At 34.5% G+C, this 13,786-nt stretch overlaps 1 protein-coding gene across 3 annotated transcripts; it reads left to right on the top strand.

Annotated features, from left to right (window-relative positions):
* The first annotated feature begins 9,431 nt into the window (after positions 1-9,431).
* Positions 9,432-13,780, top strand: LOC138931933 (transmembrane protein adipocyte-associated 1 homolog). 3 transcript variants are annotated; one of them, XM_070293231.1, is made up of 8 exons: positions 9,436-10,093; positions 10,555-10,750; positions 10,822-11,117; positions 11,204-11,400; positions 11,484-11,544; positions 11,623-11,809; positions 11,904-12,033; positions 13,584-13,780. In XM_070293231.1, exons 2-8 carry the CDS (start codon positions 10,602-10,604, stop codon positions 13,734-13,736), a joined length of 1,173 nt encoding a protein of 390 aa, XP_070149332.1. In that variant the 5' UTR covers positions 9,436-10,093; positions 10,555-10,601; the 3' UTR covers positions 13,737-13,780. The 3 variants fall into 3 exon arrangements, with proteins under 3 accessions (XP_070149330.1, XP_070149332.1, XP_070149331.1); XM_070293229.1 differs by having other exon boundaries at positions 9,432-10,093; positions 11,904-13,670; XM_070293230.1 differs by lacking the exon at positions 9,436-10,093 and adding an exon at positions 10,174-10,349 and having other exon boundaries at positions 11,904-13,670.
* Positions 13,781-13,786: the final 6 nt, after the last annotated feature.

Genomic DNA, 13,786 nt, shown 5'->3' with positions numbered 1-13,786 from the left:
AGGCTTGCCTAAAAACTTAGATATTGAAAACATCAAGAGGGAACTGGAAGAATACGAAATCCAAGTCAACAATTGTAACGAAATGAGAGGTACGTACAACCCTCTATACATGATAACAATTTATAGTAATATGAATATAAAGATATTAGCACATCAAGTTAGATATCTAAGCCACACCAAAATCAAATGGGAGAAGTACTACAATAAGAAAAGAATTACGCAATGTCACAGATGTCAGGAATGGAGACACGCAACAACAAACTGCCATGTCACACCTAAGTGTCTCAAATGTGCAGAAGAACATCTAACAAGAGAGTCTAAAAAACCTGCAACTACACCAACTAAATGTGCAAATTGTGGCAACGATCATCCAGCAAATGCAACAATCTGTGAAAAATACATCGAAAAACTTAACTGGATTACAAAGGCAACAGGGACAAACAAACAACTAACAAAAGGAAATAAGACCCCTATCGAGCTAGCCCCCCCACTTTGCAAAAATAAAAAAACAAATAGCGTACAATTATGAGCTATTTATGAGCTTTCATATCCCGCAAATTAAAAATTTTGAGCTCGTTGCACTACACAGGAATTTAATATTTATGGTGGGGGGGCTGAGTCGATATCGACTCAGCCCCTCCACCACTTAAAAATAAAAATATTCAATCAATCTTTGCGGCAGAATTAGGAGCTATTTATGAGCTTTTAAGCTAATATAGTTTTAATTTTTGAGCTCATCCCCTTAACCCATAAAATCACCCTACGTCTTCCCGGCACAAGAGAAAACTATACTCAAAATCAAAGAAATCAATTATTTTCCGACTAAATATTGTTTATCGATTTATGAGCTCGTAAAATACGCGAATTTCGATTATTGAGCTACAACCCTTTTACAATAAAACCACCTCACATCTCTCCGGCACAAGAGATAACTATACTTAAAATGAAGGAAATTAATTATTTCCCAATTAAATATTGTTTATCGATTTATGAGCTCGTAAAATACGCGAATTTCGATTATTGAGCTACAACCCTTTTACAATAAAACCACCTCACATCTCCCCGGCACAAGAGATAACTATACTTAAAATGAAGGAAATTAATTATTTCCCAATTAAATATTGTTTATCGATTTATGAGCTCGTAAAATACGCGAATTTCGATTATTGAGCTACAACCCTTTTACAATAAAACCCCAATCACATAAAAATCAAAATCACATGCAATAATAATATAATAGATAAAATTTCTAAACAAAATTGGATAGTAAGAATTGTCATTAATTCATTAACTTTATATCCTTTTGAATAGATGTAAGAGAATTATTTAAAAAATGTTGTCTTGTAATACAATTTAAATATCTGAGATCTAAGATTAAGATTATCTGCAATAATCTTTTATATTTCACATATCAGTATTAATTTAATTCATAAAAAAAGAATTTATAAAAAGAATATATACTAAGATTCATCAAAATATAAACTAAACATTTGCGCAATTGATCTATTTTTTTTTTTTTTATTTATATGCAAGATATGAAAAAATTATTGAGTTGCATACTTTGGTCTATCAAAAAATTGATTTAGACATAATATATAAATTTATTATTTTATAATTATAATGTATAATTTTATCATATAGAAATATAATAGTAGTTCTTGCAAAAAAAGTTACAATACAATAATCAAAATGCACGTACCGGAAAAATGTGTTTTATTGTAAAGGAGTTGTAGCTCAATAATCAAAATTCGCGTATTTTACGAGCTCATAAATTGATGAACAATATTTAATTGGAAAATAATTAATTTCCTTCATTTTAAGTATAGTTATCTCTTGTTCCGGGGAAATGTGGGGTAGTTTTATTGTAAAAAGATTGTAACTCAATAATCGAAATTCGCGTATTTTACGAGCTCATAAATCGATAAACAATATTTAGTCGGAAAATAATTAATTTCTTTGATTTTGAGTATAGTTCTCTCTTGTGCCGGGAAGACGTAGGCTGATTTTATGGGTTAAGGGGATGAGCTCAAAAATTAAAACTATATTAGCTTAAAAGCTCATAAATAGCTCCTAATTCTGCCGCAAAGATTGATTGAATATTTTTATTTTTAAGTGATGGGGGGCTGAGTCGATATCGACTCAGCCCCCCCACCATAAATATTAAATTCCTGTGTAGTGCAACGAGCTCAAAATTTTTAATTTGCGGGATATGAAAGCTCATAAATAGCTCATAATTGTACGCTATTTGTTTTTTTATTTTTGCAAAGTGGGGGGGCTAGCTCGATAGGGGTGGAAATAAGAACGTAGACATCATGGACGAAAATATCTTCCCCAGGCTCAGAGGAGAAACATTACCTAAGACGGAAACAATCAACTACTGGACACAGCCAAGCAGGATAAAACAAAAACAAGCAGCAACAACACAGGAAGCAGCTGATACCAGCAACCAAATTCACTCGGACTTTAATTCTTTAGTAAATGAATTCAAAGACTTAAACAATCTCATTAACGTAAAAGAAATAGCGATATTAGAAGACTAAATACTAAGCTATCAAAATGTACATCACATGTAGAGAAGTTTGAAGTGTTTTATAACTTTACAGTAGAACTACAACAAAAACATGGCTAAAATAGTTATATGTAGTTGGAACGCTAATGGTATTCGAGATAGAATAGCAGGTTTAATAGAATTTTTAAACAGGCGCAAAATCGGTATTATGATGATCAACGAAACTAAACTAAATGAAAAAGACAAATTAAAAATTAGAGGTTACAACTGTATTAGAAAGGATAGACAAAACAGAGCAGGAGGAGTAGCCATATTAATTAGAAAAGACATACCATTTCAAGAAATTAAATTGAACTCAAAAGTCACAATAGAATATGTATGCATCAGATTAGAAAGCAATATATATCTTATAGCTGCGTATAATAGACCGTTGAACAGAATTACAATTAAGGATTTAAATATAATGCTTCGTGTGGCTAATAGGGTCTTGTTGGTCGGTGACTTGAATGCTAGGAATAAAAAATGGAGATGTCACATAAATAATAGGAATGGAATAATTCTAAATAATTACATACAACACAATAATGTCACAATCATGTTCCCAAATGAACCAACGCACTTACCAAATAACGGGGGCACACCCACTATAATAGATATAGCAATAAATAAACAAATTAATAATTACACCGATATTCATGCATTGCACAAATTAGATTCAGATCACAATCCTATATGTTTTACTCTCCAAAATCAAAATCTAACAAACACAAAACATAAAACACTAGATTTTAAAAATACCGACTGGACTAAATTTAGAACAATATTAGATACTCACATAAAAATTAATAACAAAATAAGCAATCAGGTTGAACTAGACTCTGAAGTAACAAATTTAACAGCGGTGATTCAAAAAGCACAACAACAAACAGTAAAAGTGATCACAAGGAAGAATCACAACAAAATTACCGGATGAAATCATCGTTCAAATAAAATGCAAAAATAAAACTAGGAAAAAATGGCAGCACACACGATTAAATATTTACAAAAAACTTCTTAATGAACAAACGCGTAAAATCAGAGTGAACATAATTAAACATAGTAACGAAATCTGGGCTAATAAACTCCAAAAACTAAATACTAAGGACAATTCTATTTGGAAGATGACCAAAGCACTTAAGAAAACTTATGAACCTATACCTACTTTAATCAATAATAATCTTACGGCTATAACCGACAGACAAAAAGCAAATATGTTAGCAAAACACTATGAACAGGTACACACGATTAAAACAGATAACACTAAGGAACAAAATTCAATTGTTGAAAAAATAAATGCCTATTTAAATGAGAATATAGATCACCAAAATAATGAGTGGATTAAATGTATAACATCTCCAAGGGAAATTTGGGAACAGATCAAATATCTAAATTCATATAAAGCTCCTGGACCGGACAAAATTCAAAATATAATATTAAAAAACCTATCAAGAAAAGCGATAGTCCAATTAACATATATCATAAATGCAATATTTAAATTAGCTTATTTCCCACAAAAATAGAAAACCGCGTACATAATTCCAATACACAAAACAGGCAAAAATAAAACACTGCCAATTAGTTATAGACCAATAAGTCTCTTGGCCACACTAAGTAAAGTAACAGAAAAAATTATACTCATTAGGTTACAGAATCATGCAGAAACTAACAAACTCACTAAGGAATTCCAGTTTGGTTTTAGGAAAAAACGTAATACAGTCCAACAAATTGTAAAAATAGTTAACGACATACGTGCAAATTTTAACAAAGATAATGTAATAGTAATGCTGCTTTTAGACATTGAAAAAGCTTTCGATAAAGTTTGGATAGATGGTCTCTTATATAAGATGATGAAACAAAAATACCCACTTCACATGATTAAATTATTACAATCCTATATTAATAATAGAAGATTTAGGGTAACAATCAATAATAATAAATCCAATACAAGGACAATTAGGGCAGGCGTACCGCAAGGCTCGGTCCTTGGACCAATACTATTCAATTTATATTTAAATGACATACCAGAGTTTCCTAAAACTAAATTGGCAATGTTCGCAGATGACACAGCAGTATATGCACATTCCTTTAGCGCTATTGTGGCGGCAAAACAAATCCAAATACACATAAAATTCTTGAGCATTACTACAAATATTGGAAAATAACCCTAAATACAGATAAAACAGAAGCCATAATCTTTACCAGAAAATATAAAGACAGTAAAATATTAACATCGATAACATTATACAAACAGCCAATCCAATTAAAAAATACTGTGAAATATCTCGGCATGTACTTGAATAGCAGACTAACTTATAAAACACATATAAACACAACCATCAGAAAAGCATATGGAGTTATGAGACAAATATACTCATTAATGACTAAAAACTCCAAATTAAGTATAACCAATAAAAGACTTATATATATCATGATACTAAGACCAATACTATTATATGCAGCACCAGTGTGGTGCTCTGTAGCGCCTACTAACATCAAAATTCTGCAAACATATCAAAATAAATGCTTGACATTAATTTTAAATAAAGATAGATATGAAAAAATTAAAAAATTACATGAAGAAATAAGCATAAGTATGATACAAAAATATATTAATGAAATTGGACAAAGATTTTATGTTGCGCAACTTAACTATGGTATAGATTTAGTTAAAGAAACAATGTGCTTAGACAAGTCAAGAAGACCAAAGAAATGGAAGTATAAACTAGCTTACGAAAACCTAAATGTACCTGAATTAGACTAAACTAAGTATGTTAAGAATTAAATTAAACTAAATTAAATTAAACTAAATTATGATATATAGGTCTGACAAATAAAGTCAACAAAACATTTTTCTACAAACAGGTTTTTTACACTCAGTTTTCCTGTAAAATAGCAAAATATGAAACGGATAACACGCATCTTGTAATTATATAAAGAAAAACGTAGGCGTACATCTAATTGTAAGAAATAATACATAACTGAAGGTTGAGCCTTTGAGGCAGGGATTTCAATTAAATAGCACGATAATCTGTCATGTAATTTAAATAAGACCCTTATTTTGTTATATGTATATAAACAATGTAAATAAAGCTCAATTAAAAGTTAAAAGTTAAAAAGTTCTCGTCGGATCACTGAAGTTAAGCAACGTTGGGCATGGTCAGTACTCAGATGAGTGACCGCTCGGGAACACCATGTAACGTTGGCACTTAATTTTTTTGCTAATTTGAATTTTATCAATATTGATATTTCATTACAAATGAATGTTTATATTATTGCGATGATAAAAATCTACTTTATTTATAGTCAAAATTCTCAAATTATTCATACCTATGGCTACTCTCAAAGCCTTACTATCGTCAACAATCATATCACGTTGTAATGCATCGATTATAATCCATTTGATACGTAGTTCTTTTGATTTATATTTTTCAAAGGGCACGTATTACATAAAGTAAGACACTAAATAAAAACAAGGTACAATAATATATATCGGTAATGAATAAAATTTATTGTTATTATAAATTGTTTGCATTTGATAAGGTAGATCAAGTTTGATTTAGGTAGAGCCTATAGATGTAAGAATATATGTGATATTTGTTATTCATGCTAAAAAGTATGAAATAAATATATTTAATTAAACTAAAATAGAAAAAGTTCTCGTCTCATCACTAGAGTCAAGCAACATTGGGCATTGTCGGTACTTAGATGGGTGACTGCTTGGAATACCATGTATCGTTGGCTCTATATATTTTTCACTTTTTTTTGTTGATCTTAATATTATCAATAATGATATTATCAATAATGATATTTGTTTACAAATACATGTTTAAGTTATTGCAAAGGTAAAAATACTTTATTTATAGTTGTCTAAAAATTCTCGAATTATTCATATCTGTTATTACTCTCTTATTATCATCAATACTCATACTACGTTGTAATTATGTAATTTATCAGTTTTCGTCCATTTGATACGTAGTTCTATCGATATATTGTAAATTTTTCCTCCGGTATGTAACACATAAAGTAAGATACTTAGTTAAAGATAAGGCAGAATAATATATACCGGTAAGAAAAGAAATTTATTATTATTATAAATTGTATGCGTTTGATAAGATAGATTAAGCATGAATTTGGTGCAAAACTATAGATGTAAGTTTATATGTGATATGTCTTATTCATGCTAAAAAATATGAAATAAATATAGTTAATTAAAAAAAAAGAAAGTTCTTGTCCGATAATTGAAATTAAGCAACGTTGGACATCGTCAGTACTTAGATGGATGACCGCTAGGGAACACCATGTACTCTTGGCCCTCTCTTTTCATTTACTAACTTAAATTTGATCAATATTGGTATTTCTTATAAAATGTTATTAAAAATTGGTATTTCTAATAAAATGTTATTAAAAAATGTATACTAAGAGTTATATTTTTCTTTAAATAAAAAAAATGTAGAGGGCGTTTTTTAATTCATCGATTGATCAATCACATGATGCACAAATATAGCAAATACAGGATTTTGCTGTACTTGCGTATCATGCGATTGATCAATCGATGAATTAAAAAATTCGCCCAAAAGTATATAATATTACAAATAGAATGGTTCTTAATAATGACATTTTTTTGATATTTAAAAGAAGTCTGATTATGGAATTCTTTTAGATATCAATTATATGATGTCTCTTTCCTCTAGAATCGACGCATTGGAGGACTTATTGATATCATAATATTATCATTTTGATGGTGTTTTCGGAAGTCCGATTCTTAAACTTGAGTACTTTATTAATTTCTTTTGATAGCATATTACTTACTGGGAATAGACGGAATCCGAATCTCCAAAGACGATACACGGTTTATTAAAACGTGAGATAATGTCTCGATTCGCGGGAACCGATACTCTCAAGATTCCGAGGCTCGAATCACTTGACGACGTGGCCGTGACGCGAAAATCTACACTAAAGAATCGAGCTTAGCTCGCACATTCAAGCACAAATTCACGGCAACGACGACAGAACGAAACGATTTCCGAGCGCGATTGCGGGTGGCTAATATAGCGGAGGTAACTTCATCAGATTCTTGGTCGCTCTTCCTGGGGGTCCTGGGATCCTTTCCTTGATCGCCGAGATCCTCTCCGATCGCTCGCTCAGCAACGTTCTTGTCCTCGTTCGTCTATGGGGCTCTCGCTTGACATGATCGTTATCAGCTCGCGCCAGTCTGACCCAGAATCGTCGCGATCCAGAATCGATACCTGCGATCCTGCCGAAGCTGTGCACTGTGCACTCGGGGTGCGTATTACGGCGACCATAGACATAATATATCTAGACCGAGCGTCGAGCGTTTGCCTTTATGTAATGAGTGGGGGTAAAGATACACGTAGAAAAGGACATACTCTGTTTTGTGCTCCTTGCGTTCTCTTTCGCTCGCATAGAGCATAGCGCTCTCTTTCGTCATGCTACGTACGAGTGAGTGAGAACGCAAGGGGAACGAAACAGAGTATGTCCTTTTCTACATGCACTTTGGCTCCCACTCCTCAACACTCGATCTAGATATACTATGTCTATAGGCCAGACTTTATCTCTAGGCCGGTATTCATAGTCAGTTTTTATATTTAAGACCGCCTTAAACACAATCTTAAGATGTCCTAAACCAATCACAGAGCTGTATTAGCATCTTAAGACATTGCTTAAGACGGTCTTAAAATAAGAACTGACTATGAATACCGGCCTAGAGATTCTAAGACCGGTATTCACTAAACCAATCACAGAGTATTAGCATCTTAAGACATTACTTAAGATGGTCTTGAAATAAAAACTGACTATGGGCGCGTTCCACTTAACGACTGCAACGCTCACGGTATCATTTCATTCTTGTTGTTCACCGAAAGTTAAACAAAGACAGATGATGCTCGCGAGCGTTGGGGTCGTTAAGTGAACGCGTCCTGGTGGCGGTTAGTTTGCACGTAGAGAGAGAGAGAGAGAGAGAGAGAGAGAAAGAGAGAGTGAATCCTACGTGCAAATTAATCGTAATCGACGTACCGTAAGTGAGAAAAAAGTATATTTGTAATGTTATTTTCTAAAAAAAAAACGGGGTTACGCATACGGGTTTATATTACGCATTATATTTTGTAATATGCGTAATATAATCTTAAACATTTGATATCGCCGGTCCGAGAATTCGTATCCCATCTGCTCTGCATTAGCGTCGCAATGACCAAATCGGCACATATTATGGCAGCCAATCACGAAATGGCTGGTTGGCATCTTTCTCTCCTAGGGACTCTCTACCGCGACGCGTTTAATGGAAATGAACCCTTACTCGTGTTTATTTCTTACTCATAAATTTTCTGTTTCGGATTTTGCATCGTAATATAAATCTTCTTATATAAATCAAACTCAAGCTATCGATTAGGCCTAGTAAAAACTCGATTCATTCAACAGTTATTGCAATCTAATAATCTTAGGTACTCTCAACTAATCGACTCGCGTGAAGAGATACACGGGGTGCTTCGCTGTCGTTACGCGCGATCTTTGGCTTCGCGTGACTTATGCGGCGTCTACAATAGAGATTTTAAGCCCTAAGTCTTAAGAAATTGACCAATCACAGTCAAGTATGAGAAGAATACTTGACTGTGATTAGTTAATTTCTTAAGGCTTAAGGTTTAAAATCTCTATTATAGACGCCGCATTAAGGTCTGTTCTTTACAGCTGAACTGGCTACACCAGTTCAGAGTCCATCCTTCTCCTTCCAATAGGGAGAGAAAAAGATAAACTCTGAACCAGTGCAGCCAGTTCAGCTGCAAAGAACAGACCCTTAGCATGAGACACTATCGTGTGTCTCTTGATAACATATGGTGCGTTCCAGGAGCATGCTTTTAGCGCTATGAGTATGCTTTATCCTTGTTCAACTTTCTATAAATAACAAAAATAGAACATGCATTCAGCGTGTAAGCATGCTTTCGCATGCTAAAACAACTGAAATAAATAATCGCATTTATTAATTAGCGCAGAGCGGAAAAAAGAGATCTACACAAGGAGGAAAAGGGCGAATCGTGATGTCACGTGTCAACACGTCGGGATAGTGCTACGTTTTCGCGTCGCGCGATTCTACGAGGTGGGAATTTAACCGGGGATGCGGAAATCGTGCGGATTTCGCGTCGAACTCTCGATATTCGTGATTAAATATTCCGTTCTCTGACACTCGCTTACGCGAATTTAATGCCAATGTTAATCGGACATCGCAAGCACGAGCGAAAAGCGCTGACGAGTTGAATAGATACTGGAATTACTGAAATCTCGTAGCAAAGCGTCAATTAAAGCGCATGGATGTGAGGAAATATACGATAGAGAGAGAGAGAGAGAGAGAGAGCAAAAGAGACAACAAGCAAAGCGAGCGCGAGTGAGAGAGAAGAGGAGAGTAGCGTAGATACTGTGGAAAGTGGAAATCGAATTGCAAAATACGCGTTCGTCACGCATCGAGTGTTTGTCATGGCTGGCTGAAAAAAGCGCGACGTTTCCTAGGAAAAAATGAGAGCGGCATCTTCATGCTCGGTAAACCGATTAACGGTCTTATCCAATTAGCTAAGTCGGTTTTTCGAGACTGGACGTTGTGTTATGTTATACGAGCGCTTGACAGCTGCACAATAGGCATCTATTTATCGATTTTTTCGTAAAATTCGTGCCTCGTTAGGAAAGTTTAGATATTCGAGCACTATCTCGTTCTCTGTTTATCTCGCACATCGCTTTCGCGAATCAAAATGTCAAAAGGATGCCAGTAATTCTGAAAATATTTTAGGTTATGTTTATTGTACGATATCGTTTTGTTTTGCGGTACTCTATTCTAGCATAACTCTTAAAGATTGTTTAAGTTTAAGATAACGTGAGATCTCTATAAATTGCGTATCTCAACGAATCGTCATTTGTTCAACTATTTTTTCGGGTTTAATAGTCAAGTTGCATGCACTATGATTATATTGTATTGACATTTTATTTTGCGAATTGTTTTCCATCAGTGAAACTATAAGAGGAGAATCTGACACAACACTCGAGAAGATAGGAAATGTACGGCCCCGAGAGGGAAGAAGTGTCTGAAAGTTGGTTACGTACGTATAATCTGAGCAGTACTATGAGTCCCAATATAAGTACAGCGATTGACGACGAGGAGCATTTCTGCAAACTTATCCTATACAAGGAAATCAAAGATTCAAGGTATATTATAACTTATATGACAAGATAACACAATCGATTTCGACAAATTTTATTTTGCGTTTATCTTTTAGAGTACGAATATGGGATGTCATCATTCTAATACCAAACCTCTTGTTTCTTCTATTCATTGCAATGCGATTCAATAGAGCAAGGCTTAAGTTACGTGCAACGAGTAGTCCGATATTTTTAGCATTCTATGGTCTCGTTATTTGTAACGTAGTTATATCGGTGATACGCTGTATTGTATCAATGTCGGTAAACGCAGCAGGGACGGTCGGTGGTAAAGCCGACAAAGTTTTATGGGTCACAGTAAGATTTTTTCTACTATCCACCGAGATGAGTGTAGTTATATTTGGTCTAGCATTTGGTGAGTGACATACTCGATGTTGAGGAGAAAAAAAATAATGCACACAGTATTTGCTAACATGCGATTTTTACTTTGTTCCCACTTAGGCCACTTGGACAGTCGTTCCAGTATTCGTAGAGTATTGCTCGCTACGTCATTTATAGCGCTGGCATTTACGATCACTCAAGGCACATTGGAATTAGTTTTGCCAGATGATACATTTCATATTCCCAGTCGTGATTTTTACGTGTTTGGTCACGGCGGTATGATGTTTTGGTTTTGCAGCAGTCTCGTTTTTACTATGGTACGCTTGCGCACGCTTTCTTGTTTTTTTTTGTCAGAAAATAGATGTATATATTACTAAATATATCGATATATTGCTTCTAGATATATCTTTTCATATTAATACTGCCATGGACACGGTTACGGGATCGCCTAGCACTTCCTAGTAAGCAGTTCTTATTATAGATTATATAATACTTCGTCTTTGATCGTGACTGTTATATATGTATGCTTTCTGTTGCAGCACGAAAAAGCTTTTACATTTATGCCGGAACGCTAGCGACATTGGACCTAGTGCAATCAATTGGCGCAGGCTTTCTAACCTACATGCAAAATCCAGTGGGGTTATGCATTGTAGACTTTACAGCAGCAGTATATTTAAGTCTTTTTACTCCTTTGGTTTATCATACATTCCTATCGGAATTTTTTGGGTAAGCTACTACAACATGTAGCAATATGTTAGCAATTTGAATAATTGGATCGTTATGCATGGATGATATATCTTGGAACTTATTCTGTTTTCAGGGTTTCACAACCTTCGATAATGTTTTCTTATAAAGCGCAAGTGGACGACGCAATGGATGAAGACACGGTGTCGTTACCGCATCAACAGAGTTTTTCATCCTTGAAAACCGACAGCGATTACATCTATCAGGTCCATACTCCTTCTATTCACATACCGCTGTATGATTCTCAAGCATTGAAATTGTCCAAGCAGGGAGCTTCTCTTTATTCCTTAACATCAGTTAAAGATCCGAAAAATAACGACTCGAGTACCTTTGGTTCACCAATTAGGTCGTATCGCTCGACAACCCGTATTAGAAGCTTCGATAGAGATCTCAGTACGGAAAAGGATATTTCGGATTTGGCTGATTATCCTTTGATTAGATCCAACGTCTTGTCCGGTACCCAAAAGAGTGTGCCGGATCTAAGATTCTCCAGTCCGAATCGGAAAGCCATTTTTATAACACATATTAAGTACGGCGGTCCCAGTAGTGTCTCGAATTTGCTCTTCTCACCCGATACTACTAGTAATTTTCTCTACAAACCGAAAACAATCGACAGTAACATTAATCTGTATTCTCAAACGAGAAAAAGTAGCTTAGAAGGTGTGTTGGATGACGCAACCGTAGATCATGCGGCTATAGTTGAGAACATTCCGCATAAACATAGTAACTTTTCGGAAATGCCTCAAGTTCCAGCGCTAGAAAATAGCTTACAGTCCATTTTGGAAAGTGGGACGCACGAAATTGAAACGGAGGATTCCCAAGAATATCAGTTAAAGATAAGCGATAATTTAGCGCTCCAGGACAGCGCTGCTACTGTAAATCCGAGCTATTTAACGACGCGTTTAGAGACTGAACTCTTTAAAATCTCGAACGATATGTTACCTGGTGTATCCGATACTTTGAACATTACAGGGCAATTACTTCCTAGCTCGAATTCTTCTCGTTCGACCGTTGCCTACAGAAAGAACAAAAATGGCTCCAAGAAAGGAGATTCGGGCGGCTTAAGTGATTATTTGTTATCTATAACATCTCCAAAATTCGAGAAACACAAAAAGAACAAGATGCAGCAAGATCCTGATCCCTCTCAAGATTCAGATACACAAACTGAATCTTTGTAAATAGTTTATCGCTATAGCGTCACATTTTAATATACCTGTACATTGTGGATAACTCTTTCAAGTTTTACACATTGATTTTATCAATAATTTTTTTAATTATTAATCCCTATATAATACGCATTATTAATAACACCATTAACATAAATGGTGAGACGCCATTTGAAAGCTTTATTTAGCTGTAAATATATCTTAGCATGTTTAGAAAAACATTTCTCATATATAAAATTAAATGTATTGATATAGTCAATGCACTTGTTTTCATTTATTTACATTAATTTCGGCAAATTTCTTTTGGCAACGATATCACTCTGCTTCTTTATAAATAAAGTCTTGTAAATATTTTCAAGCGCTATTTCGTGTGTAACGCAGTATTTGCACCGTGCTTCAATAATGCAATAATATACGCGCAACACGATATTTTGTTATTACATAATATTTTGATGTTCAATTATCGCAGAATTAATTTACTAGCATTACGTTGTTAACTTCACGGCAATTTTTTAATAAATTGATTGACTGATTGATTGGAAGCCTGCCTCGGAATGCAAAGCGGAATGTTCTTTCTTCTTTCTTTGCAGAATCACAGCGTTTATGACTCGACCCAGTTCGACACGAACGCTACGCCAATCAACCCGCTCTACGCGGCGTCTCTTCAAAGCCCAGATAGTATTACCGGTTACAGTATAGACAGTCAAGAAGCACCGAATCCAACAAATGGTTATCAACAATGAACTGTTGCACATATCGGTTCGGTGTACTACAAAACAAACCTGGATACACG

The sequence above is a fragment of the Polyergus mexicanus genome, unplaced genomic scaffold (assembly GCF_030449975.1).
Source record: "Polyergus mexicanus isolate NDT 795.1 unplaced genomic scaffold, iyPolMexi1.0 SCAF_3, whole genome shotgun sequence".
In the NCBI taxonomy this organism is placed as follows: Eukaryota; Metazoa; Arthropoda; class Insecta; order Hymenoptera; family Formicidae; genus Polyergus; species Polyergus mexicanus.
The sequence above is the reverse complement of the archived record's forward strand: the minus strand, read 5'-3'. Positions and strand labels throughout refer to the sequence as shown.